Source organism: Camelus bactrianus, chromosome 11 (assembly GCF_048773025.1).
Source record: "Camelus bactrianus isolate YW-2024 breed Bactrian camel chromosome 11, ASM4877302v1, whole genome shotgun sequence".
Lineage (NCBI taxonomy): Eukaryota > Metazoa > Chordata > Mammalia > Artiodactyla > Camelidae > Camelus > Camelus bactrianus.
In genome coordinates, this window is record NC_133549.1 from 40,091,737 (window position 1) to 40,118,546 (window position 26,810).

Genomic DNA, 26,810 nt, shown 5'->3' on the forward strand with positions numbered 1-26,810 from the left:
TAGAAACGACCACTCTTCCTTGCCCACCACGTCTAGCAGTGGTATGTGGGTACCACCAAAGGTCTGAAAGTTGTTTTGCTCCCCAAAGCCCATGCAGCTGCCGGTCTGCAGGCTCTCCCTGCAACCTCAGTGAATCTGATGCAGGAGACCCCCACTCAGCTTCAAAAACTGCTCCTTGGCAACTCTAAGGAATCATGTTGCCCGACCCACCACTCCCACACAGAGCACAGACCTCAGGAATGGGAATAGAAATGACTGACTTTAATCAGTCTGTGATAAAATGAACCTCTTTTAGAGGCCGGGTGGAGTCAGGGCACCCTGCAGTTGCTGGGGCATGCTACTTCAGGCGCAGCTGAAGCAGAGAATTCTGAGAGAAACCACTGGAAGGGGTGGGTGGGACTTACAGTTGGCTTCCTCTGACCGGACAAAAGTGGTTCCCAAGCCCACACAGAGCATCAGACCCTGCCAGGTAGGAGGATAGGCCTCTGTGTACCCCAGCAACCCCATATGACAACAGGGTGGCACCATCCCTTCTTGGTCCTCCCCATCCTCCTGCCCTATAGGAGGAAGCAGGTCCCTGAGCTCATACGGCCCAGCCCTTGCCCAAGCTGGACCAGACAGCCAAGCAGGAATTTAGACCTCAGTGATGCTCCTGGCTCAGCCCCCAGAGCTCCCACTCTGCCATCTGTCCTCCAGGCTGTACCCCAGGAAGGCAGAGGGCCAGGACACTGGGCTGGCAAAGATGGCTCCTGCCCAGGGCTACAGGCAGTGTCCTCAGCAGGCTGGCCTTGCTGCACCCCTCACACCGTCTTAACGTCCAGGGTTTGGGCCCATGACAGGTTCTGGCGCTGGGCTTTGACCATGTGCAGGCGTCTCCCATGCAATGTGAACTGGGACCAGGTGAACAGCTGCAGCAGAGCACAGATGATGGGCACCAGCACCAGCAGGTAGAAACAGCCCTGGCGGAGCGTTGGGGCCTGTGCCGGGGGTGGGGCCGGGGGCTCTGGCCAGGGCTGGGCACTCCCCACAGGGGCCAGTGGGGGCTGCTGGAAGAGATCATGACCTAGAACGAGAGAGCCCACAGAAAGAACAGGTAGGTCAGCCCTGGTCTCCTCCAAAGTCCGCAGTCCACCTCAAAGGTCACACATACATGTCCAAACAGCAACTCCCTCCCTAGAGGCACCAAGAGCAGCACCTGGCAGAGAAGGTATTCTATACATGTTTGTTGAATAAATGAGTGAACTTCTGAGAGAACGCAACCCAGTTCCTCTACCCATGTGGGGAGAGGCAGAGGAGGGGTGCCAGCCAGGGGCTGCCCAGCCCAACTCCGTTGGCCAGTTGCCATTCTCTCTCCCTTACCAGACCCAGATCCCAGGCTCATCAGCTGGTGCACCAGATAAACTCTTCCCCCTGGAGCCTAGAGAGCCCCATGCCAGCCCCTGGGCCCTCACCTGTGTAGAAGCACAAAAGCCAGGTGCCCAACAGTGGGGCAAAGGTCTGGCCTGGCTTGGTCACCAGGGCCACCATGCCAAAGAGGAGCGCTGAGGCCGCCTGCTTGCGGTGGTTCAGCACCAGGTCCTCATCCACCAGGTCAGTGACCACCAAGGTCAACAGCTTACAGGTGCCCTCCGTGAAGACACGGTTGCTGCCGGCAGAGAGAGAGCGGGCAAGAATGAAGGGGTGGGATAGAGGTGTGGGGGCAAGGGAGGGCAGGGCATATACCTGGCAATGAAGAGGCAGAGCAGGCCGGGGTGGTCGGGGCCAGCCAACAGCATGAGCAGGCTCAGGCCCAGCTTGAGCAGGAAGAGCCCCCGTACCACAGCATAGACACCCCAGCGCCGGCACAGGGGCAGGAAGTAGAGGTTGTTGAGATGGGGAGCGACATAGGAGATGCCTGGGGAAAAGGGGTGTGGCTTTGTCAGGGGGCATTGCCGCAGCCTCCACAATTGCCCACATTTTAACAATCAGAATCAGAGTTTGCACAAGGTGCCAGGCTCTATGCAAAGAGTTTCACATCTTTTTATTTAGTCCTCACAACCCTTTAAGGTAAGTACTATCATTATTATTCCTAGTCTCCAGATGAGAAATGGAGGCCCAAAGAGATTAAATAAAACACACTCAAGGCCACACACTGTTTAAGCAGTCAAGACATATCCAGGCCTGTCAGGACTATAGCCCTCTCTGTGAACCAGCCACTGCGCCGCTTCACCTCTGGGTGGCGCCAACAGCAAGAAGACCACCGTGAGGACAGCCCTACCCCCTCATACGCAGAGGGCTCTGGTCCCTTCCCCTGGAAAACAGAGCTGGGGGCTTGAGGTGCAACCCCAGTGCAGATTCTGCTCTCTGTCACCTGGGCCCCAGCTGGGGAGGTGACAGTGGCTGCAGCCAAGCTAGGGTTTCTGGGGGGAAAGCCTCTGTCCTTCCCGCCTGCCTGAGCACCCACTTACCCAACAGGAAGGAGCCCGTGGAGAGGGAGATGTGGTCTGACAACAGATGCTCCAGGAAGAGGGGGAAGAAGTTGCTGTTGAAGTGGCAGTGAAAGACCTGCAACCAACACGGGCAGCAAGGAGGCTGGGGGGTGGGGGCGGAGGGGAGCGGGGAACTGGGCAAAAGCCATCGGGGAGTCAGCAGGAGCAAGAGCAGCCTTTATCGCCATGTCCCTCAACATGGAACTTGCAAGAACAAAACCTAAAACCAATTTCCTACTCTTATCTCTAATTTTGGTAAAAGTTAGAAGGAATGATAAAATTGTCATTAGAACAATTAAAAGGTTTTTCTTTTGTAAAACTTACCAATTATAAAACAATTAATGACATCTATTTCTAAATTTGGCTGACCTACATACTACATTTGTTTTAGGTATAGCATGTGGTGTTTTAAAAAGATCATCACAGAGTTCCCAAAGAGGCATCTCTTTTTCATATCCTCACTTTGCAGGTGAGAACACGGCTGCCCCAAGAGACTGAGACCGGCCTAAGATCACATAGGGAGTTAAGAGCTCAGATGGTGCTCAAATCCGGGTCTCTAACTACCTAACTTGTATTCCTGTCATTGAACCACCCAGCAGTCCTCACATGAGGCCAGAACTGATTTCCCAGCTTCTGAAGAGCCCATGCCCTTGAAGGACGCACTCCCTAGCCATCCAGGGTCGGGGCACTGCTCCCATACCTGCACCAGGTCCATGCCCACGAACCACAGTAAGTTCCGGTGCCGTGCGAGCTGCCTGAGGTACTGGCCCAAGGTGATGCTGCCCACCTCCTTGCTGCCCACAAGCAGCTCTTCTTCACACAGGCTACAGGGCAGAGGGGAGTTAGGAATGGCCTAGGGCTGGGCAGAGCCATCCCCCACCCCAGGGCAGACACCCATCAGCGAGGGGACCCCGCGTTGCAGTCACACCCAGCAGAGTGCTGGCTAGAACCTGGAGAGCTGGGGATGGCCACTTACCTGCCGTCCACAGCCAGGGCTGGGCACCCTGGCTCCCTGCCAGCCACCTCAACCCGCTGCTTCAGCAGCCTTGTGGCCCCCACAAAGCCCAGGCCAGAGCCAGCGGCCAGTGCCACGCAGAAGGCGCGGAAGGAAGAGAAGTCTTCCTTGTTCCAGAAGGCGTAGGAGGCAAAGACAGACAGGGAGCCAGCCGCACTGAAGAGGGAGCAGTAGAAGTTGAGGTGGGTGCGGTCGTGGGCTGAGAGGGCCAGGTCAGCCAGCAAGGCGTGATGGTGCAGGTCCACGAGTGTCAGGAAGCCATCATAGAGGCACAGGCACAGCAAGAACTGCAGGCCAGCTGGGGCCCAGGGCACCCAGAACGCCAGGAATGACAGTGCCAGCAGCGGCCCGTGCCAGCCCAGTGCCCGCACCCGTGCCAGCACCACAGCCCTCGAGGACAGCCCAGTGCCTGACCTGCCAGGGAGAGGAGGGGCTGTTGGGAGATGCCCTTGCAGCCTTGGCAGGCCCCAGCTCCCCCTGCCCAGGGCCCAGAGGAAGGATGGAAGTCTAGAGTGTGGTACTCACACCAGGGTGGTCCCAGAGCCCCAAGTCCTCAGCCTCTGATTTAGGAAGCACAACTCATCAGTGGGGATACCCTCCCCTCTGCTCTTTTAGCCTGCCAGGGCTGATGGGTGACAGGATACCCATTTCTCAAGCCTGAGGGCAGTGATGGGCCCAAGCGGGGATGGGGTAAAGGAATCTGCCAGAAGCAGCAGAGAGTGTTTGCAGTACAGCACCCAGTCCCGAGGGCCTAACAAGCCAAGCTGGGGTAAATTTCTCCCCCAGGGGAGCAAGGCAGCAGCTTCAGAAGTCCACTTCTCCAACCTGGATGGAGCCTGCCTGACCTCGGGGAAGAAGAACGCCCAGACAATAGCTGAAAATAGTCCCACTTTCTTTCCCCTTTCTTTTCCCACCCCAAACACAGGCAGCCTGGGGAGGGGTGGGGTGGGACAGGACCAGCTGTGAGCACCCCCAGGAAACAAACCGGGGCTGGGAGCTGAGGAACTGACGGTCACTCAGCCAGCCGAAGAGGGGGTCGTTGAGGCTGTTCCAGAGGAGAAACACTGTCTGTGGGAAGAAGGGAGATGGGCAGGTGGGCTCGAGACAACCTCCTCTCCACGGCTTTCCCCACCCCAGCCTGCCTGTCACCCCTCAAAGATGACCCCAGCTTTCTTGCCTGCAAATCTTTGCTCAGGTCAGTCCCTCTGCTAAAACCCACTCTACCAGCCACTGCTCCCAACAACTCCCACCCATCCAGGGCCCAGCTGGTCAACGAATCCAGCTAATAAATATATGTCACTATATTACATTATAAATGTACACACATAGAACAGTGCCTGGCTCACAGGACAGCGGCCAGGAGAGCTGGTGTAATCTCCACTAAGGGGGAGTCCTCAAGGCTTCCAGCTCCAGCTTTTCTTGCCAAGTCTTGGTAGCTAACCTGGCCTGCCCCATGCTCCTGACTGGGCAGGACCCAGCCCTGCCACCTGCCCAGCTCTCATCCAGGCTGGCCACCCCAGCGCTGGCCTACCTCTCCGACCCAGAAGGCAGCTTTGTTGATCTTGTACACTGAGACAAAGGTCTCCACGTAGTAAAGCAGGAACACGTTGTGCAGGACAGAGATGAAGAGGGCCAGGGAGCCATAGACCACGGCCGTGGGCAGGCCCAGCAGCCAGGCCCTGGGCCCGCCCAGCCCCATGGCGGCAGGCCCAGCCTCAGCCTCAGGAGCATGGAGGCGCATTCATGGCCATGGGCAGTCTGGTCATCTTTGTCCCTGGGGAAGGAGGAGTCAGTTAGCTGCAGGGATCAGAGCCAGCTCTGCTCCTAACCCCAGACCTCTGAGCCATTTAAAAACTCATTTCCACCAGGGGAAAGTTTGTACATAAAACAAAACTGGGGAATTGCCAATGACGTCCAGCTAAAACAATGCTGGCCTAGATACCATTACTGCAGAGTAACCCAAGGAAACTGATAAAGGCGTGGGAAGAGAAGGCAGACATCCAACAAGCGCTGAGCCAGGTCGTGTGCTCGGGTGGTGTGCTCGGTATCTTCTTTCATCCATACTCTCCTACCTTAACAGTCTGGACATGACAAGCCTGGGCTTGAGGACATATTGTACCTACTATAGAACCTCGGGCAAGCTATTTAACCCAAGCCTCAGTTTTCTCTTCTGTAAAAAGTTTAAGTGGATAGTCATAGCTATTTAGAGGACTGTAAAGATTAAATGAGGTAACTCATGGAAAGTGCTCAATAAATGGATATTGGTTGTAACATTATCATCTTTAGAAAATCCCTACAAAGTTTGTAACACTATTGCGATATTATAAGAGAGCACCCCCTCAAGCTCAGAGATGTAAGTAATTTTCCCAATGTCACCCAGCAAAAAAGTAGCAGATTTGAACCCCGGCCTGTCTAGCTCCAAAGCCTTTTCTGCCACTTGACCTCCCAAATTGGGTTCCTATGGGTTGCTGGGGAGAATGGAGAAACCTGCTGTGATGTCAGGTTCCACAGGGATACAAGAGTGATAAGATTTGAGTCCACAACTGCTCATGCACTTTGGTTCTGGAAATTCCACCTCGAGGGACTAACCCCAAGGGAACATGTACAGAGATGTTCATGGCAGCAACATTTACCAACAGCCAAAAGTTGGACACAGCCCAGGAACACAACAAAGCGACTGGCTTGGCAAGCCCAATGCTCTCCATAAAGGCCAACTACATGGGCCACCTCAACACAAGGAAGAGAAGCTCAAGAACATGTTAACACAAAAAGAGAGAACAAATTGCAGCTTGAGTGCCTGGCTCCCAACCAAGCCAACTCACGCACAGAGACCAGCAGGCTAGACTGACCATGGGTTGGAAAGGAAATAAAAGTCAGATTTTCATTAAAGCAGTGCATCGTCTCCAACTGTAATGTACTTTCAAGTCACCTGGGGACTTTGTTAAAATGTAGATTTTGACTCCATGGGTATGGGGAGGAATCTGAGATTCTGCATTTCTAACAGGAACCCAGGTGGCACCAATGCTGCTGGTCTGTGACCACACTTTAAGCAGTGAGGTATGAAGTCTGTCCCTTTTTTTAGATTCAAAGTAGTTGTTCTCCTTTCAGAAAAAAAATCCCATGTGTGCTTGTCTGACCACCCCCCAAGAGGGAAGCTATGGGGGCTTCTTTCTCTCAAACTCCCTGTTGTGAGTCAAATCATGTCCCCCAAAAAGGTGTTTCCAACCTAACCCCCAGTGCCCGTGAGTGCGACCTTATTTGGAAATAGGATCTTTGCAGATGTAACCAAGTTAAGAAGAGATCATACTGAATTAGGGTGGTCCCTAATCCAAAGACTGGTATCCTTATTAGGAGAGGGAAATTTGCACACAGACATGGACACATACACAGAGGGAAGACAGCAATGTGAAGGTGAAGGCAAAACTTTGAGCGATACAGCTACAAAGCCAAAGAACGCTAAGGATTGCAAGCAACTTCCAGCAGCTAGGCAGAGGCAGGAGGCACTCTTTCCTAGAGCCTCTCTCCAGAGGACGTGTGACCCCGCCAACACTTTGATGTTGGGCTTCTACCCTCCAGAAACTGGGTGGTTGTTTTAAGCCACCCAGTTTCTGGCAATCTGTACGACAGCCCTTAAATTTATACACCTCCTCAGGGGCTGTTTCTCCTTGAGTGCCTGTGACCCAAGCCTGCCCACAGGCCTCATTTACATGTCCACAAGCTTGCGCGCACACACATGCAGAACAGAAACTTCTGTTTCCCATCAGAATCAGGCCCTGGAGGACTGACTTCAGCCCCAGTTCAGCAGGAGTGACCCCTGGCCCCGTTCTTGCCCCATGGCTCCCTGCCCCTGCCCAGCCTCCAAGGGCCTCTGCAGTCTGGCCTCTCCTGGCTGGTCCAGCCCAGCTTCCAGAAGATCTTCAAGCCACCCTCTCCTCTGTCCAGGCCTTTTCCGTGATGGTGCCTCCTACCAGCAGTACCCTTCCAGTCTCTTCGTCTCCATCTCATCCATCCTTCAGGAGCCAGCACCATGTCCTGGAGAACTTCTCCAAAGCCCCGGCCCTCACTGATGTCTCATGCCCCTGCACAGCAGACTCTCCTGCCTGCCCACACTCCAGCCTGACTGTGGGGTTCTCCAGGGCAGGGCCTGTGTCTTCACCCTCTATCTCCCTCTCAGGGAGAATGGGCTGGACTCAGCCACTCTTGCTATGGGAGTGCCGACTGGTAAAGAAAGAGGCCCTGAAGCGAGAGTAAGGAGAGAATCTCAGTGGGGTCTCTCTCAGGCTCACTGGAAGCTGAGTGGCAACTCACTCAAGAGATCCGTATGTAGCCCTCACTCCCTTCGCCAACCTTGTGCCAGTCTATGCCTAGTGGTGGAGGAAAGACAGAAGGAGAATCAGCCAAAACTATCTGAAAGCAACCATTAAGTGTGTGAGATTCCTGGGGCAAGGTGATCCCACTTTGTCCCAAAGTGGTAGGACGGCCAGGTGGCCACTCCCTGGGACCTTTGAGACCCTAAAGAAACATTTGGTGGGAAATGTTCATTTTTTTTCCCTACAGATTTACTGAGGTATAACTGACATACAATAATTCGCACATGTTCAAAGTGTACCATCTGATCAGTTTTTGTAATACGTACGCACCTGTGAAACCATCACCGCAATTGAGATCAGGAACATAGCCATCACCCTGAAAGTTTCCTCAGCACTCTCCAAGTAATATAGTGGAAAGAAGACACAACTGGAGGTCTCCAAAGTCCCAATTCTACCATTTCCTACCCATGTGAACTGGAACAATTTGCTTAACCTCTCCATGCCTGTTTCCTGATCTGCAAGATGGGGCCAACTTTCCTAAAGCTACTGTTAGCAGTCCATGAGAAAATACTCTAATGCACTTAGCACAGTAAGTGCAATGAGCCACCCAGAACTTCCATACCCACCACACAAAGCTGGGGTGGAGATTAATCTAAAGGCACTTCGGGGCTATGAAGCACAATGTATACCTCTGCTGCTGTCTTTAACCCAGGTCACGTTCTCTGATTTCCCAGGGCCTTTCAGAACTCCCCTCCATCATCTCAAAGTCTTTGTCCAAAGGAAGTGAAGCCTCTCGGGCCCCTACCCAGGTGTCCAATGACCTGCCCCGGTTACTAGAGAAGGCAGACCCTGCAGGCAAGGCCCACAGCTTCCAGCAGTTATCTCCCTGCACCCACACTGGGGCAACAGTAGAAGAAAACCTCAAAGAGTGGTGAGATGGAAAGGGTATGACTTTCGCCATCAGAATGGCCTGGATTTAAATCCCAACTGCACTTCCTATTAAGTGTGACTTCAGGCAAGGTCTGAGCCTTGGTTTCTTCACCTGTAAAATGGGAGTAATCCTGCCTCTCTTTATAGGAATACAGAGAGGATTGAATTAATGTCTAGGAAGCCCAGAGCACCATGCTTGTCACATGGAAGATACTCAGAAACGCTTTTCTGTGGGCTCACTTATAATAGATAAGGGTAGAAGCAGGGGATTATCTGGTAATCAGGCCCCTTCCCATGGTAAGGAAGTTCAAGAGAAAAGACAAGGCACAAGAGGGAACAACAGAAGAGGAGGCCCTGCAAGGAGCAGGAACACAGATGATGTTCAGGAGTGCCAGAGACAACCCCCCACCCCCACCCAGGGACCAGATCTGGAGGCAAAGCAACCTGTCCCATTAAGCCTCTGCCTGGGAGAGGAAGCTGGGGGAGGAGAATGCAGGGTCACTCCAAGGTTTCTGTTCCAGATTTTGCTCCTCCATCAGGAACCGCCTTCCTCTACTAGCCCTCCCCACCCCCAACCCACCCCAACACCCTACAGAGAACAACAGCCCAGCCTCTTGGGGGAAGGAACAGCTTGGGGCCCACACCAGCCTAGCTGCATAACCTGGCTGAGATATCCTGTTACCTGCAACCAACTCCACCCCAGTCTTGGCACCTAGCAGGAGAGCTGCTGGAGGCCCCACCGCCCACCCCCCACCCCCACTCAGGCTGCTGTGGTCCCAGTTGTGTGGCCTTGGGCCAGCCACTCCCTCTCCCTGCACATCAGTCTCCTTATCTATAAAGTGGGGATGACAATGTCAACCACTTCAGATTACTGTGGGGCTGAAATGCAAAAGGTATATAAAGCACCAAGCAGAGTGCCTGGCACTTAGAAGACCATCAATAAACAGCAGCTATTCTTCTTTTTCACGTCTCTGAAGTTTGGCTTCATAGTCTTTGAAGGGTTTCAGTCAGTGTCCCCTTCTGCCAAATCCATGACTGAAGCTGTCTTTTCAGCACCCAACATTGATGCTTCTCACTGCCTGGTATATCCTGCCACCTTTCAAATTCCAGACGCCACCTCCAACCTTTGTTCATGCTGTTGCTTCCAGCTAAAATACCCTAGATGTAACTACACATCGTTTCTCAGGCATATAGGATATGCTTGGCTTTTACATCCATTTTCATGAATCCTTACAACTCTTATTACTAGTTCCATCCTCATTCTATAAATGAATATCTCAAGGCCCCGAAGGTTAAATAACTAGCCCCAAATCACAGAGCTATTAGGCGCTGGAGCTAAGATTCAAAACAGGTGTTTCTGACTAAAAAAAACCCTCATCATTTCTCACATCACTATGCCCACCCCCTACGACAATCTTATCAAATTCTGCTGATTCAAGACCCAGTTCAGCGGCACAAGCCTTCCCAAGTACAGTAAGTCAGGTTGTCTCTCCCATTTTCCGGTCCCTTGGCTCTGTATCAGGATCCAAAAGCCTCCCTAACCCTCCTCTGGCCCCCAGGTTCCTTAAGGGCAGGGTCAGGACAGATGTGGGGTGAGGGTGGGTGAGGGTGGGTGAGGGTGGACTTCTACTCCCAGCCTCCTTCATCACACAGTAGGTACTCAATTAATACCTGCTGGGTTGATTTGCCCCTAAAAGGCCAATATGGGCATCCCCCTGCTGGAGAGAACAGCAGCAGCCCTAGGGGGAGGGTCACCCCAGATCTCAATGTGCCCCTCAGCTCTGCGTTCTGCTTGGCTGTGGGAGTCAGAAAGAGGCAACCTGGGGAACCCTGATGTGAAACATGGCCAGCAAGGCAACAGGTGCACAAAGAGAAACAGTGATAAAACAGAAAGTAACATTTATTAAGCTTTCACCAGAGGTTAAGGAAAACTGATACAATACAGGAAGAGGGCTCAGAGCAGGGAGACACAAGACAACAGATCAGGAACCACTTTGGAAATCACACACAGGATTGATTCTATCCTGAGGACAATGGGATCAGCGCACTGGGTGACAGAATTAGATCTGTTTGGAAGGAGTCCCCTGGCATCATGTAGAAACTCTCTCTTCTTCACCCCATCAGGCTTCTGGGAGATAAAGTAGAAAAGGATGGAAACAATACTATCTCCCTGATCTCTGAACCAACCTATGACAGGTGAGGGGCTGATGGATTTGGTGGAGGAAACCAAAAATGCCAGTCTGGGCCCCCAGAGGGAGGGGCATCAGAAGAAGGGTGGGTGTTTGCTTCTGATTCCCTTTAGAAGGACCAGATATTGTTTAAGCAGCAATTAGGGCGGAGGGGAAAATCTCCTAATAAGAATCATTGGGAGTTGGGAGCCCTGGGTCGTCTGAACCTTATCACTAACTACCTATCTGAGTTTATTCCCACTTCTACATGCAAAGTGGAGAAAATTCCATTCCTTGCCTGTCCCCTTGGATATCAAATGGATTTGAAAGGTTAAAAAAAAAAATACCCAATGCAATTATGAGGTGTGTTCTTTTCTCAACAATCAGGTGACCTTTGAATTGTCTGCTGTGTTTCCTGTTTCACACCCTCTTTCTCTCCCTGCCCAGTCTTCCCACAGCAGGATCCAGCCCTGGCAGGGCTGTTGGGGAAGCCCACCTTCCATGCAGTGACTAATGAGCCCATCCTCCACCTCAGACTGGAAATGAACTTTCACCCTGTTGGAGGAGGGACCTTCTCCCTTTTCCTACCCCCCCCCCCCCCGCAGGTTAGTTACTACAACAGCATTGGAGGGTCAAAAACTTCACACAGGACCACCCAACCCCTCGCAAGCCACGGAGGAGTCTGGGATCAAACTAGGAGCGCTTTACTCAACAACTGGCGCTGAACCACGTGGTGGTTCCCCAGCCTGACTGCACAATAAAATCACCTGAGGAACTGCTCAAAATACCGAAGCCCAAGCCTCACCCCTGATCAATTAAATCGGAATTTCTAGGGATGGGGCCCAGCATCGATCTTTTAAAGCTCCCCCAATTGGTTCTATTACGCCACCAGGGTTAAAAGCCATTACGTTAATAAAAGGGATCCCGGCCTGATGTATCCTGCGACCCTAGACCCCAAGGAGCCCTTCTGCAAGGATTCCATCCTCACACCTTTAGCCCAAGCTTCTCCCACCCTGACCCAAGCACTCTCCCAACCCACAACCTGATCACTTCAGGGACCCCCGCAGACAGCCCCCAGGACTCCCAGAGCGGACAGCATTCCTGTCCCCCTCAGATCTGTCCTTTGTTTCTGATTGGCCCCCAGTCCGGCCCGCTCCTGCCCCCGAGACCCGGCCACGGGCCAGCCCCTCACCGCAATTGTGGCAGGCGAAGCCTAATCCCGCGGCTACCGGGAGCCAGGTGTCAACCAGTGCGCCTGCGCGCAGGCCGCTGGCGTCTTCCCCATACTCTCCCTCCGCCCCTGCCCAGCGATTGGCTCCGGGCGGCTCCCGGGACCGCCGCTTCGGCAGGTGCCTGCGCCCGAGGCTGACGCCGCCATGTTTGTTATGGGCGCTTGCCCTTGGAGACCAAAGGAAGAACAGGGACGTGAGCCAGAAAGGGGCAGGTTGCCTGGATTCCTGACCGGCTGACCGCCTCCCTCTCACCACTACGAAGGCTTAATATAATTTCCGTTCAAATCAACAAAGTTTTTCTGAGAGCACCCCATCCTCTCCTGGTCCTTCCTTTCAGAGAATGTAAAGATCTCAGCACCTTCCTTCAACCCTGTGGTCTGACTGGATGCACAGCTGAGACAGATAAAGAGATGGCAGTAGCACAACCTGGGACTCTCTGATGATGGATTGTGAGCGCCTCAAGAGTGGCCAGGCCCAGCTTGAGCTGTGGGCACCAGGACTCAAGCCTCAGGCACCAGGCCCTGAGAGAACAACTAAGCAGCCCAACCTTCTTGAATTAATAATAAAATATAAGGAGTACTGAGCTCTCACTATGTGCTCTGCGCTGTGTTAAACACTCAACATGCATTATCTTGTTGAGTCCTCACATGTCATCCTTGGGAGGTAGGTGCTATTTTTCCCCTTTTTCAGATGAGGAAACTGAGGGTCAGGGAGTTTCAGTGATTTTCACACAGCAAGCAAGAGGCCCAGACAAGTTGGAACTCAGCTCTCCTGACTCTCAGGAGTCTTTCCTCTTCCTACCCCTGCCCAGGTCATCAAAGTCAAGTTTTGTTTTGCTCAGTCTAGTCCGATGAGGATATCCCCTTCTCCCAAAAAGTCTGTAAACCTGGTTAAGTTTCCAGGCAATCAAACAGCACACACTTCAGACCTGCTGTTTCCCTATCCTAGGATATGGAGGCAGTGAGCATGGCCTTTGGCTTCTGGGGGATCTGGGACTCAGTTCCCCAGCTCCACCACTTCTTTGTAAGGGGACCTCTTTTTGTGGGCCTCTATTTTACTCCTTCAAGTGGATTTTGTGGGAATTCTGTGAGAAATAGGGGTGTAAGTTTTGTTGTCAACAAGAGTATTGTTCCTCCTTGAGAAACTGGCAAAGGGCCATATCCACAGCAAACGGTCCAGCACAAGAGCCTAGGTGTCCAGGGGCTAGAGTCTGTTCAGCCAGTTCCTGGGGAGCCCCAGGGGTCCCATGAACCTTGCCCCCAGCATCCATCTCCCACCAGTCTGTCTCATTTTTCTCCTCCCCTATCCTGCCCCTTCAGACCCTCTATCTACCACCTATGTCCCCCTTAACCACATACACATCATCGCTCTTTTAGATTTCAAGCAACTGCTGAAACCTCTTCTGCTCCAGAAAGCCCTCATGACTAGAAGGAAGATTACCATTTCTGCCCATCCCTACCCCTTACCCACATCTATGCTTTCCCGGCTGTGAGAATAGAGGGCAAGAAACCCAGCATTCAGCATGGAGTCTGGCACACTAGGACCTCCATAAATTGACTAAAGGAGTCCCCCAGCTGTTCCATCTCTGGCTACATGTGCCTTTGTTTCAAAGCAACCCTGAGTCTTTACTTACCCTGGGTATCCAATGGGGAAACAGGAGAATTGGGAGGGCTGCCAAGGGGCCAGAACTAGATGTGACCAATGGGAAAGACTTTGGCCCCTGTGTTGCGCTTAATGCCCATGGTTACACTGTGAGGTCCCTCAGCCCTCTGACTTTATAGACAATGTAACCACTTACCCTTTTGTGTCAGCACCAGGGCTGAGCCTTGTGATTATCTGATTTCCCTTCCCAGTTGTCAAGCACAGAGCTAACTGGGAGGGGACATGGGGTACAACTGAAGATCATATCGCCTGCCTTCTTGAATCATATCAGAGTCCCTGGATCGTGGGAGAATTCTCTGCTCCCTTGGCTTCTGACCTCTCTGATCTAGGTCCCACCATGTTCTCCTCGTATCTAGTAACTCCTCCTCTGACCCCTTCACTGGGGCACTTTTTCCCAGGGCTTTCTTAGGCAGAGGGACAGTCCCCTAAAGTCCCCATTTTCAATACTCTTTTCACATATTCACTTAAATTTGTCAGGCCATAGGGACAAAGGGACAAAACTGTTAAGAGCATAGACCCCAAGAGTTCTCATCGCAAGGAAAAAATTTTTTTCTTTTTTTGTATCTATCTGAGATGATGGATGTCAACTAAACTTATTGTGGTAATTTCACAATATTTGTAAGTCAAATCATCATGCACTATGGGAATGTAAATTGGTGCAGCCACTATAGAAAGCAGTATGGAGGTGTCTCAAAAAACTAAAAATAAAACTACAATATGACCCAGTAAGTCCACTTCTGGGTATCTGAAAAAAATGAAAACTCTAATTTGAAAGGATACATGCACCCCAATGTTCATAGCAACATTATTTACAAACTGCCAAGATATGGAAGCAACCTAGTGTCCACCAACAGATGAATTGATAAAGAAGATGTGAATGTACATGAGATTTGGTATACCTGGAATACAACTAAGCCATAAAAAAGAATGAAACTTTGCCATTTGCAACAACATGGATGGACTTGGAGGGTATTATGGCAAGTAAAATAAGTCAGACAGAGAGGGGTGGGTATAGCTCAGTGGTAGAGCACATGCCTAGCATGCATGAGGTCCTGGGTTCAACCCCCAGTACCACCATTAAAAAATAATAAATAAATAAACCTCATTTCCTGCTCCCCCTGAAAAAAAAGTTAAAAAAAAAGTCAGAGAAAGACAAATACTGTATGACCTCATTTATACGTGGAATCTGAAAAAATAAAACAAACTAGTGCATATAACAAAAAAGAAACAGACTCACAGATACAGGGAACTAGTGGTTACCAGTGGGGAGAAGGAAGTGGGGTGGGGCAAGATAGGTGTAAGGGATTAAGAGGTACAAACTACTATGTATAAAATAAACTACAAGGATATATAGAACAACACAGGGAATATAGCCAACATTTCATAATAACCATAAATGGAAGATAACCTTTAAAAACTGTGAATCACTATGTTGTACACCTGAAACTTGTATAATATTGTACATCAACTGTATCTCAATTTAAAAAAACAAACAAGATCACTGCCCTCAAAAGGCATTAAGTGGAACCTAACAAATTGGCAGCCATGATGACACAGCCAGGGTAGCAGCTGTTTTGGTAACTTCACCTAATACCTTTCCTTCAAGATTATCCCACCTCCCATCTCTAGCCTGAATATAAAACTGCTGCTGGATAGGTCCCCAAATGTCCCACCTGAACTAATCACCTCCTCAACTTGCAGTCACCTATTAGTGTTCCTTATCTTGATTGCCTTGATTACCCACCCAGGTGACCAAGCTAAGAACATGTGTGTCCACCTCTATCCTACCCTCTCCATCTAGGCAGTTATACGGCATCAAGTCCAGGTGAATCTACATCCATGTCTCTTTTTCCATCGCCTGCTCTTGTTTTGGTTGTCAGTTTTCCTCCCCAGTCCATCCTCTACTTTGCTCCCAAGAGAGCCTCTGATCAGGGGGGGTCACTGATACAAAACTACTCAGGATGTTATATTTTGAAATTTTTCATAATAAAATTCTAGTGGAAAAGCATTTAGTGTAATGATGCAAACAACAGAAGACTTCATAGTAAAATAACCCAAACATTTCATTTTCTAAAGACTAACATGATAGTTTTTCCTAGTAATTTTTAAAATGCCCATTTCATTATGTCTTCTGTAGTTAAGTTTATATAAAGTAAACACAACTGGTTATGTATATTAAAAAACACTTCACTCAAACTAGATTAAGCAAGAAAGGAATTTATTGGGGGGTGAGAAGAGGGGAAATTGGATGAAGGTGGTCAAAAGGTACAAACTTCCAGTTATAAGATAAATAAGTACTAAGGATGTAATGTACAACATAATGGCCAAAGTTGTATGGTATACTGGAAAACTGTTAAGAGCATAGACCCCAAGAGTTCTCACTGCAAGGAAAAATTTTTTTCTTTTTTTGTATCTATCTGAGATGATGGATGTCAACCAAACCTATTGTGGTAATACTTTCACAATATTTGTAAGTCAAATCATCATGCCGTACACCTTAAACTTATACAGTGGTATGTATGAATTATATCTCAATAAAACTGGAAAGGAAAAATAGGAATTTATTGGCTCATGTAACTTTAAAGTCCAGGGTTCAAACGGTATCATCAGGACCCAATTTCTCTCTCAGACCCTTGGCTCCACGCTCAGATACGTCTTCATCTCTGAATACAGAATTGCATTCTTTCAGATTTCTGTCCAGGGGAGAGAGCACTTCCCTCCATTCAGCAAGAGAACAAAGCCCTGGGCTTGGCTCCCATTGGCTCAAATTGAGTCACATGGCTACCCTAGACCAATCACTATGACCAGAGGGATGACAGTGATGACTGGTTTAGCCCTAAATCACCAGGTAACTTAAGGATGGAATAGAGCCAGTTACCCTGGAATCATTTTCATGAGAGTAGCTACAGTGTGGGACCCCCAAAATGTGGGGACTGTTACTGGAATTAGGGTGAATGAATGCTGAGAAACTCACAGCTTGCTCCTTATCTTTCTCATTTTTCCTGAAAATTCCCTTCACAGACCAGCAGAGGTCTTCAGCAAGCATGTCAGAACCAATATTAAAACACAGGCTTTTCACTGTCCCAGGCTCCAACTTGAGCTTGGTCTCACACTCTCCCCATCTGCCACCCAGGGATGACCGAAACCCCCTTGAGGAGAAACTGGCCGGTCCCACAGGGTCCATCACTGAGCTCCAGTTTGGGGTGAGGTCAGTCTGCAGGTAGTCTTGGACATTCCTCAAGTGCTGGGATTTGGAGAAAGAGGCAAAGTTAGAAATAGGAGTGGGGAGGTTTATTAATTTCCTATTGATTCTGTAACAAATTACCACAAACTTAGTTGCTTAACACAATACAAATGTATTATCTAACAGTTCTGGAGGTTAGAATGCTGTCTCATTAACAAAAAACAAGGCAGAATTGCATTCCTTTTTGGAGGACCTAGGGAAGAATCCATTTCATTGCCTTTTCCAGCTTTGAGGCCCCCTGCATTCTTGGGCTCATGACCCCCTTTCATCTTCAAAGCCAGCAATAGCTGGTTGATTCTTTCTCAATCACGTACTCTGACTGACTCTTCAGCCTCCCTCTTCCACATGATTCCTGTGATTACACTGGGCCCAGCCAGATAATCCAGGATAATCTCCTTATTTTAAGGACTGCTAATTAACTACCTTAATACCATCTGCAATCTTAATTTCCCTTTGCCACATAGTATAACATACTAGCAGTTTCCCAAGGATTAGGCTGTGGACATTTTGGGGGTGGGAGGCCTCCCCCAACAAAGGCCACTGTGTTCTGGGACCAGTTCTTAAAGTGAACAGAGGGCGACTCTCTTCTGGGAGCTGTGGGGTAGAGGATGTTAGGTAGATACCCTAGCTCAGTCCTAGCTGCTGTTCTCACTAGGCCACTGACCTGAGTTAGAGTTGGGAAAGCAGCTCAATCAGGAAGAAAGAAATGTGACATCACCAGGGTGAGTGTGGACCTTCCTAAAGGGTAGCTGGGCTTTGAGGTATGCTGAGAATCTAGGAGAACCTGTGCAGGTTACTAGTGATGCTGCTTAAGTCAACAGAAGACTGGGAAGGAAAAGTATGATGGCCTGGCAGCCCAGCAGCTGGGAGAGGGTATCCGTTTTAATTATCCAGCAACTACTAACCACCCCACTGGGGAAGAGAAGTGGAGGGTCGTGACCTGCAGCCAGAGGAGACTGAAGCTCAGACAGGGCTCACCCTCTCTGAATGAAGCAGTCTTTCTCGCTTCACTCAAGTAGCTTCTGGGCTTCGGCATCAGATGGATTGTATTCAAATCCCACTGTGTCACTTATAAATTGTGTGAACCTGGGAAAGTGGCCTAACTTTTCTGAGGCTCTCGTTCCTTATCTATTAAATGAGAATGATATCACCATGTTCTTCATATGACTAATAGAAATTAAAAGTTCTTTAAAAAAAAGTTCTTATGTACATTCTAGAGGAGAAGACTGTCATTTAGTCTGAAAGAAGCCCCAGCATGGATTGGTGATAAGGCTAATGTTAAGAGTATGAGTCCTTTTTTTCCTGGAATTTATTTTGACTTTTTAAAATTTATTTAATCTCAGTATAGACGGTTTACAATGTGTTAATTTCTGATGTACAGCATAGTGATTCAGTTATACACACATAAATATTCCTTTTCATATTCTTCTTCATTATAGGCCATTACAAGGTATTGAATGGTTCCCTGTGCTATACAGTAGGACCTTGCTGTTTATCTATTTTATATATAGTAGTTAGTATCTACAAATCCCAAACTCCCAAACTCCCACTTTATCCCTCCACCCTCCTTCCCCTCTGGTAGTCTTGACAGACATGGGGTTGAATTTGTCCTTAGCATAACTAGCTGTGTGAGTTTGGACAAGATACTTAACCTACATAAGCCTCAGTCACAGAATACATCTATTATGTACCAAATCTGAGGCAAGTAGCTTCTTACTATGTGAAGTGGGGAAAATATTAGTACTTATTAGTACCTCATTCCTAGGGTTGATGTAAACTTGAAGTTAGATGCTCATAAGCAACTTGATTCAGTGCCTTGTGTGTAGGAGCTTCAATCAAATGTTAGGTTGACTCAACACATTTGGAGGGGTTGGGAGGATTAGGGTGTGGAGAATGGGGAGCTAAATTGATTGGAAAGGACACCGAGATGTCCTCGGTGATGTTGTGGGCATCCCTGAGGACAGCCCTCAGGATCTAGGTTGGGGCCAGTATGACCGGCAGGCTCACCCAGCGTAGACACAGGCTGGCTGGCCTCTGGCCAAAGCTCAAGGTGTTTCCCTTCGCCTGGAAACGGAGAGGTGTGGCTAAGGCAGGGCATGTCTCAACTGAAAAGTGGTGGAAAGGAGTCCCGCTCTTGGACCTTTCCGGCTCCCAATAATGCTGGACACCAGCTCCCCTGGGCTATAGAAGACAAGTGAGTGGGGAACTTACCTGGGAAGAGCATTTCAGGACTGAGGGCTTGTAAAAACATCTTGGGTGCTTCTTGCCTGCTGGGAGCCTGGGGTTCGGGCCCACTCCTGGGCCAAGAGGTGAGGTGGGAGCTGAACTCCTTAGGAAGAGTTCCTCAAAGCCATAGGCACGCACGCAGGGGCTCCTACTGTGAACTAGACCCCGGGTTACCAGGCTGCAGGGACGGTGGTGGAGATAAGAACAAAATGTATCCAGCCCCCATCTCTACCCCAGGTCTGGACCAGGACGAGGCCCCAGTGACAATACCTGCCACCTGAGCTTCAGACTATGTACACATACTGCTGCCTGGCTCCCGGGGAGGACGTCTGGCCTCTGCTGCAGCCCCTCACCTACACCTACCTGCCGGCCCCACTGCTGCTGCCCCCCATCCAGGCCCACAACTTCTGCAGCCGGCCCCAGAATCTGAGCGCCAGGAGGTGGGCGGCTCCGCAAGAATACCACTGCTTCCACGGCGTCAGTGCGCCCCTGACGGTCGCGCCGCCCTTTTGGGCCTTTCCGCAGGCCTACTCCGCCGCCCTACAACCGCCGTTCCTCGCGCCCGGCTACAACCGGGCGTTGCGGCAGGAACCCGAGGCAGCAGGGCTGGTGGCTACCGAAGTCTGGGCACCGTGGCCAGAGGGAGGCACCCTGCAGGCTGAGCTGCGCTGGGGCCGCGTGGAGCGCACACTGGGCCCACGCCTCGAGTTGCCGGACTTCGTGCGCCAGGAGTTGCGGCGCGTGTACGGCACGTACCCGCGCACTGACGTGCGCGTCACCTACCGCGGCGGCGAGTTCCTGGTGCAGGGCGCGCCGCGCTTGCGTGAGCCCGAGTACCGCGTGGAGAGGCGCGTGCTGCGCCCGCCCGCCAGCAGAGGCAGCGGCGAGGACAGTCCTGCGGCGGAAACGGCGGAGCGTGGCCGCCGAAAGAAGAGTAAAGGCCTGAGTTGAGGGCGCCGCGGGGCCCGGCGGCTGACCCGGGTGAGCACGCACGCTGCAGCTGCGCCGCAACTGTGCGCCGTGGCTGGGTGCACCTGTCACCTGTTTCGTTTTGTTTTTTCTTCTTCTTTTTCTTCCCCCACCGCGCACCTCCTGCACTTACTTGATTTCTCTCAGGTTATTGCTAGTTGGTGGGGAAATGGCCAGGGGGGATCAAGGACATCTCTGGGTGGGTGTCCTATTACTCCTTGCTTCTACTTTTGCTTGGGAAGCCTGGGTGTGTGGTGGAAGGAGGGCCTGAACCCTTTGTTTCGTTTCCACTCCCTCCTCCTCCCCTTCTTTCCCTTTGAAGCCTGCCCGGCAGTCAGCCCTCACTTTCCCTTTTTCTTCTCCTCCCTCTAGGAAAGCTCCTGGAACTCCTCAAGCTGAGGGCCCACCTATCCCCAGCTTGTAATGAAAAGTGAATAAATAGCGAAGTCAATTGTAGGCTTCAAGATCATTCTGTTTGGGGGTGGGGGTGTTTCTTTTTTCTTTTTTAACACCTTTATTGTGGTATGGTTCCTGTAGAGTTTCTTCATCAGTGTAAGGTGAGCCTTACTTCCTGTCTTGGAGTACAGGAGTTGGGGAGGTGAGGATTAGAGTGGACCTCTGAAAAAAGTGTGCTTCCTCACTGGCTGGACCTAGCTGCCCTCTTAACCAGCACTCCCAGTTCAGGAGGACACTCTCCTAGGTCCTGAGGCCCACCACCCACAGAGAGATTCTGAGGGCACAAACTATTTTGTTGAAGTGTGGATAGCAGGCATGGCTGAAGAAGGGATGCCTAAGACATAGATTTAGGGCTTGCTCAGACATTTTCTAGTCGTGTAACTAGGCTCTCTGAGCCTCAGTTTCTTCATCTGTAAAAGAAGCATCAAACAAACCTGGCCTACCTGGAAAATTTACTAGGGTTGAAATTTAAAATGATTGTCACTTCTTGTTTCCTAATTCTTGCTAACAGTCTTTAATAGGCTGAATTTGCACTATTCAAGGAGTTTGCTAGAGGGTTAGGCCACACATCCAGTTTTAACTACGGGTCTAGCCAGATCACCAGATCTGATGCCTAGGCTGTATAAATTTGGCTCCTCATGGAATTGCTTTTACTGAACTTCCATTTGTATTTGGCCAACAGCTACCTGGGTTTACAGGTATATTATTGAAGCTGTAGATCAGTTGATTGAACACTACTGTGTTTATGAGCTTCAAAGAGAAGTTCTGTTAAACCTCAGCACTTGGTAAAGATATTTCTCCTGATGAGTTGTTTGCTTTTATCTTTGAAGTACCAAGGATCTCATAACTGATCATAGTTTTCTCTTTGCCCTGGTTTCTAGGGGGCTCAGAGCCAAATTTGCTTAGCATTTTTGTGTAAAACCTGGGTCCTGAACTGTTATCCCTAGTCTCCAACTTATTTTCCTTCCTTGTTTTTTTTTTAAATTATAAAACACAGGAAGGTGTGATGGCTCTCCTGTGTGACCTTAGGTAAATAATTTAATGCTCCTGAACCAATTTCCTCCTTGTAAATGGGGATGATGGTATTAGGACCTATCTCATAAAGTTATTGAGAAGATGCCATGAAATCCTACACACAAAATGTTTACTACAGTGTCTGGCATGTATTAAGTGCTGAAGTGTTAGTGTTTGTTTTTAAAAAGTAGTTTACAATACAGAAATGTGTGAAATAGGAAGTTAATATCTTTTCTAATATCCCTTACCCTCAAATGATCACTGTGAGGTCCAATCTAGTATTTTTTCCTCTTTTTCTCTGTACATAGTATTAATTACATAAAAGGAATTACAGTGTTTGGTCTGTGGCATTTTACATTAAGTATATCTTGGACATCATTTCCTGCCAGTGCACATGGAGTTACCTTACTCTTTTAACAGCCACCCAATATTTTATAGCATTTGGATTCTTTCCAAAGTTTTTTTTTTTTTTGAAGTTCAAATGGCTTTTATTTTCATATTCACTGAACTTCCCCAAACTGGGTCTTGCTTACAAGAGTTCTTGGTGGTTTTCTCCACGGCTCTGTCCCTGACTTACCCTTGGAGCCAGGATATGTTGAGGTGGTCCAGCATGTGGAAGGGAGAAGAGAGGAAACAGCCAGGAATGACTCCAACCCCATCCCTTCTCATGGACTCCCAGGAGCTTCCCATGTCCACTTAGGGAGAGAGGAAGGAAGATTTTCTTTACTCTTTGTAATCTTGCTTCCACCAAAACATGTCAAGGTGTAAAACTTAGCTATCCAGTCATCTTTAGGGAACATGGCAAAGGGCCTTTCCTTTTTCTCAAACAAAAAGGGCTTTGGACCCCAGGTTTTCCCTAAGGGAGGAAGAAAAAGCTTAGGGAGAGCAGAGAGCAGGAGAGAAGTCAGAAGAATCCAAAGTCTCATAGAAAGGCACTGGGGTTCTTTCCAAAGTTTTTAGCTATTGAAAGTCCACCCAACGGATTTCTTGAGTGCCTTTTATTTGCCAGGGATTGCTCTAGTCCCTGAGGATACAGTAGTGAATGAAACAACTCTGGCAGTCTCTGTACTTACAGAGCTTGCATTTTAGTAGGGAGACGTGGGGATGGGGCAACAGGCAAATAGATAAAGAGCAGTTGTTACAAGTACGACTAAGAGGCTGAAATAGAAAATGTGAGTGGAGTAGCAGAACTTAGAATAAGGTAATCAGGGAAGGCTTCTGTGAGGAGGTGACATTTAAGCTGCAATCTAAAAAATATGAAGAAGCTAGCCATGCAGAGAAAAGTGTGAGAGGAAGCCAGGTAGAGGGCATGGTGAGTGTAAAGTCCCCGAGGAGTGAAAATTATCTTCATTCACTTGACAGGCATGGAACCCACAATATGCCTGCCAGGCAGTATTCTAGGCACTGACATTACAGGAGAAAACCAAACAACTCCCTGCCGTGAGGGAGCTTACTTTAGAGGTATAATGTAGAGAAAGAGACTGACAACAAGCAAATGGGTGAATACACAATGTAATGACAAATAGTGATAAGTGATGGAGTGCTGTTTTCAATAGGATGGTTAGGGAAGGCTTCTCTGAAGAGGTGACTCTTGAGTAGAGACCTAATAAAGACCTTTACAAGCCATTTGAATACCTGGGGGAGAAAAGCAAGTACAACAACCTTGTGGCTGGAGTGTTCTTGTCCTGTGAGTGAGTGGGAAAGTGACAGTTAATGAGGTTAGAGATGAAGCTCGATCCTGTGGCACCTTGAAGCCACGCAGAGATTTTTGGATTTTCTTCTTAGAGATAGAGAGTTATGAGCAGGGGGAAATGGGATCAGGTTTTTAAAAAATTATTTTGGACATTGTGCAGGAAAGAGACTGTAGAGGGACCATGGTGGAAATAGACCAGTTAGGAGGCTTTGGAAGTAATATGGGCAAAAAATAAAGATAATGGCTTGGTCTTATTTGGAGTTAGTGAGGATGATGAGAAAATAAACATCCTTGAATATGCATCTTTGTTCACATATACAAGTATTAAACTGTGGAATCTAAAGTCTTAGAATTAGAAATTCAGTCACTGAACAGACACCCCAGTAGCATCAAGCACAGCCAGTGCCCAGATTTTTGGTTCTAAATTCCGTTCTCCACTAAAAGGAGCCTGTCCCCTTGGGAAAATGGCTGATTCCAAGGCTGTGGCAGGGAATGTTCAAGATAAGCCTGGAACAACTTGTGCCAGAAAATAAAGGACTCCTCAAAAATGTCAAAAGAACAAAGGAGCCAGCTTGAAGGGACTTTGAACAAATCAGGGACAATTTCAGCATCAAAACAAATAATTACAGTAACAGATTATAACCTACTGAATAAAACAAGGATCCATAAGTCCATACAAATATTAACTAAATAAATACATATGAAAGGAAAGCTCTTCCTTACAGTAGAAGGAATAATGAAATTAGAAAATCACCATTCCCAGTCATCATAATACTAATTGATTGAGGTGAGACTTATTCCTGGATATTAAAACTAATGGCTGAAACCATGAGAAACCAGATATTTATATCATTTCAAAATATGTTCCAATGAGATGTTTATTAAGTACAAATTTAAAAATAGTAACCTGGTAGCACAATAGGGAAAACTGGTAGATAAGACTTTAATCCCATTGCAGGAGTCCCTCTTAAGCAAAGTCTTTCTTACCGTCTTTAACGAGCGACTTTAAAGTTTTTTCTTTAGCAGAAACAAATCGACATCATAAGCTTTCTGATATGTTAACCTGAGAAAACACAACATCAATTCAGCAGCAAGGCATAATTATGAGGAAGCATAAGATAAACCTAAATTGAGAGAAAATTGTTCCAAACTGTCAATGTCATAAAAGACAAAGGAAAGCTGAGAAACTGTTTCAGGTCAAAGGAAACTAAAGAGACATGAAAACTAAATGCAGTGCATGATCCTGTTTTGGATCCTGGACCAGAATTAAAATTGTTGTGAAGGACAGTATTGGGACAAGTAGCAAGATCTGAATAAGGACTATAGATTAGAGAAGCAACATGGCAAAAGGTTAACAATTGGTGAATCTGGTAGAAGGGTAAGCAAGAGTTCTTTGCACTATTTTGGCAACTTTTCTGTAAGTTTGAAATAATTACTAACTAAAAATAAAAATATCTCACAGATTTTATGTTTTAATTTTGGAGAATGTCTGCATACTGGTAAGCTTCCTCAAATCCTTTTTTGAAACAGGGCAGGTTTCAAGTAAATCATGAGTCTCACAGCAAATAAGGTGTGTTCTGAATTCCCTTTCTTCTCTATCCTCTCAGGTCCAGACCCTTGAAGTCTCAACTTCCCCATCTCTGAGGATCCCTTTTGCTCCTCTTCCCTTCCACTTATGCCCTGGTAATGCCCAGAGGCTTCACACAATTTACCCCTATCCCACTGCCCCAGTGAGGGAGGAGGCCTCTGATTACAGGCTTTTTGAAGGAGGTGCTGCCACCCAGCTCAGTCCAGCATGCCATTACTTCCAAATCCCAGTGCTTACTCCAGCCCTATGGGTGTAAGGAAACCCTACAGGGAGACTAGATGTTTCTTCCTTTGATCTTTTCTCTGAACTTAATCCTGAGAAGCTTAGAACTCATAAAACATCTGGGCTGCCAGGGACCTTGCTGTTCACCTGGTCCAACCCCCTCAATTTACCTTATGCTGGGAAACTGAGGCCAGAGAGAAGGAGTGACTCACCCAAGGTCACACAGTAGGTGAGAATCCGGAGCTTCTAGATCCCAGCAGGGGTTGGGCCACCAAACCCTGGTCCTGATGGCCTTGTCCTCCTTGCCTTGCCTAGCCTTACCCAGCTGTGGCATCTGGTTAGGAGCCCTTCCCTCAATCAACCCTGTCTGACCAATTTTAAGCCCTATCATGCCTCCCAGCTGGGTAGCTCACATTCTACTTAAGGGGGGATAAGAAGAACCATAACCTCACACACTTAACTGAGAACTTTCTATGTGCAGGCACTGTGCTAAAGCCCTGTACAGAAACTATCATTTAATTTAATCTTCACCTTGATGTGGTTGGAACTACTTTCCCATTTACAGATCAGGAAACTGAGGCCAATAGAAGTTAACAATTTACCTAAGGGCACACACGGAGAATGCACCTGGGACATCTGTATAGTCTTAACCGCTAGGCCACACTGTCTCTTCATACATGAGACACCCTCAGCAAAATGCAGGGAACATTTATTGAACAGCAACTATGTGCGGAACACTGGACTAGACCCTCTGGGACTCAGGAATTGAGCCCCACTGGAAGAGGAGTGTGGAGGATTTGTAGGAGATCATATGCACCATTGTGGGGTTGGAGAAGCTTCTTCTAAGAGGCATCTCAGAGAGGCTTTGAAGGATGTATAGGATTCCAACAGAGAGCAATGGGAAGGAGGTGTCCTGAGAAGAACTAAGGAGGGATCAGCATGAGTAAAAGCATGGCAGCAGGAGCAGCAAGTAGCAGGGTTTCATTGGAGGGCAGGTTATAACCAGGGAGCAGTGGAAGATAAGGCTTGAAAGTAAGTGGAGGCCATATTTGAAAGATTTTAATGACAAGGTAAGGAATGTGGGGGAGCCATTGAAGTCTTTGACAAAAAGAGTAGCCCAAGTTGAAGTTATTAAAAGATCTCGCCGGTGGCAGGATGGATGCCTGGAGCGCCTGGCTGGGACGCCGTGAGCCTGAGCCAGCAGCTCCCCCGTAGTCTCAGTATCGAAGGTACGGCACAGCGGGCACCAGAACTGAGTCCCTAGGGCATTTGCTATAGCTCACAGCCTATGGAATTCAGTTCTCAGAGCCAGGTGGCCAAAGTTCTCTCAGCCTTGATGCTGCCTTCCCATGCTGTCTTCTGTGAATTTTCTCCCATTCCCAGGATAGGTCAGATGAGGAATCTGGAATCTCAAGATTCCTCCTAACCCACAGAGGATCTGAGCTTGGAGCTGAAAATAGGGGCCCATAGCTGGGGACAGAGGCAAGTAATTTTTTCTAAATTCCAACAGGATATTGATGTAGGATACGAGGGGATGGTGCTCAGGGCCTTGGTAGGGGTTCTATGGGCATTGCAGAATTAGTTCCATCACCTCCTGTCCAGATGTGCTTCTG

At 48.8% G+C, this 26,810-nt stretch overlaps 2 protein-coding genes and 1 non-coding gene across 3 annotated transcripts; 2 read left to right on the plus strand and 1 right to left on the minus strand.

Annotated features, from left to right (window-relative positions):
* Positions 1 to 240: 240 nt before the first annotated feature.
* Positions 241 to 12,208, minus strand: MFSD13A (major facilitator superfamily domain containing 13A). Its single transcript, XM_010970986.3, has 9 exons — positions 12,084 to 12,208; positions 5,015 to 5,257; positions 4,469 to 4,551; positions 3,445 to 3,897; positions 3,169 to 3,292; positions 2,448 to 2,544; positions 1,723 to 1,894; positions 1,452 to 1,645; positions 241 to 1,063 (listed from the first exon to the last, which is right to left on the minus strand). Exons 2-9 carry the CDS (start codon positions 5,222 to 5,224, stop codon positions 801 to 803), a joined length of 1,596 nt encoding a protein of 531 aa, XP_010969288.1. The 5' UTR covers positions 5,225 to 5,257; positions 12,084 to 12,208; the 3' UTR covers positions 241 to 800.
* A 2,581-nt stretch (positions 12,209 to 14,789) lies between these two features.
* Positions 14,790 to 14,862, plus strand: TRNAA-AGC (transfer RNA alanine (anticodon AGC)). Its single transcript has one exon. It is a non-coding gene; the product is annotated as a tRNA-Ala (tRNA).
* Positions 14,863 to 15,997: 1,135 nt separating this feature from the next.
* Positions 15,998 to 26,554, plus strand: C11H10orf95 (chromosome 11 C10orf95 homolog). Its single transcript, XM_045507439.2, has 3 exons — positions 15,998 to 19,223; positions 19,493 to 20,236; positions 20,597 to 26,554. Exon 2 carries the CDS (start codon positions 19,547 to 19,549, stop codon positions 20,204 to 20,206), a length of 660 nt encoding a protein of 219 aa, XP_045363395.2. The 5' UTR covers positions 15,998 to 19,223; positions 19,493 to 19,546; the 3' UTR covers positions 20,207 to 20,236; positions 20,597 to 26,554.
* Positions 26,555 to 26,810: the final 256 nt, after the last annotated feature.

Excerpts from the sequence above, each read along its gene's own strand:
- MFSD13A (XM_010970986.3), bottom strand. The coding sequence starts at position 5,224 with ATGCGCCTCCATGCTCCTGAGGCTGAGGCTGGGCCTGCCGCCATGGGG. Across the intron at positions 4,552-5,014 it reads CTGCCTTCTGGGTCGGAGAG|ACAGTGTTTCTCCTCTGGAA; the intron begins GTAGGCCAGCGC and ends TTCTTCCCACAG. Across the intron at positions 1,064-1,451 it reads GCTTTTGTGCTTCTACACAG|GTCATGATCTCTTCCAGCAG; the intron begins GTGAGGGCCCAG and ends CTCTCGTTCTAG.
- C11H10orf95 (XM_045507439.2), top strand. The coding sequence starts at position 19,547 with ATGTACACATACTGCTGCCTGGCTCCCGGGGAGGACGTCTGGCCTCTG.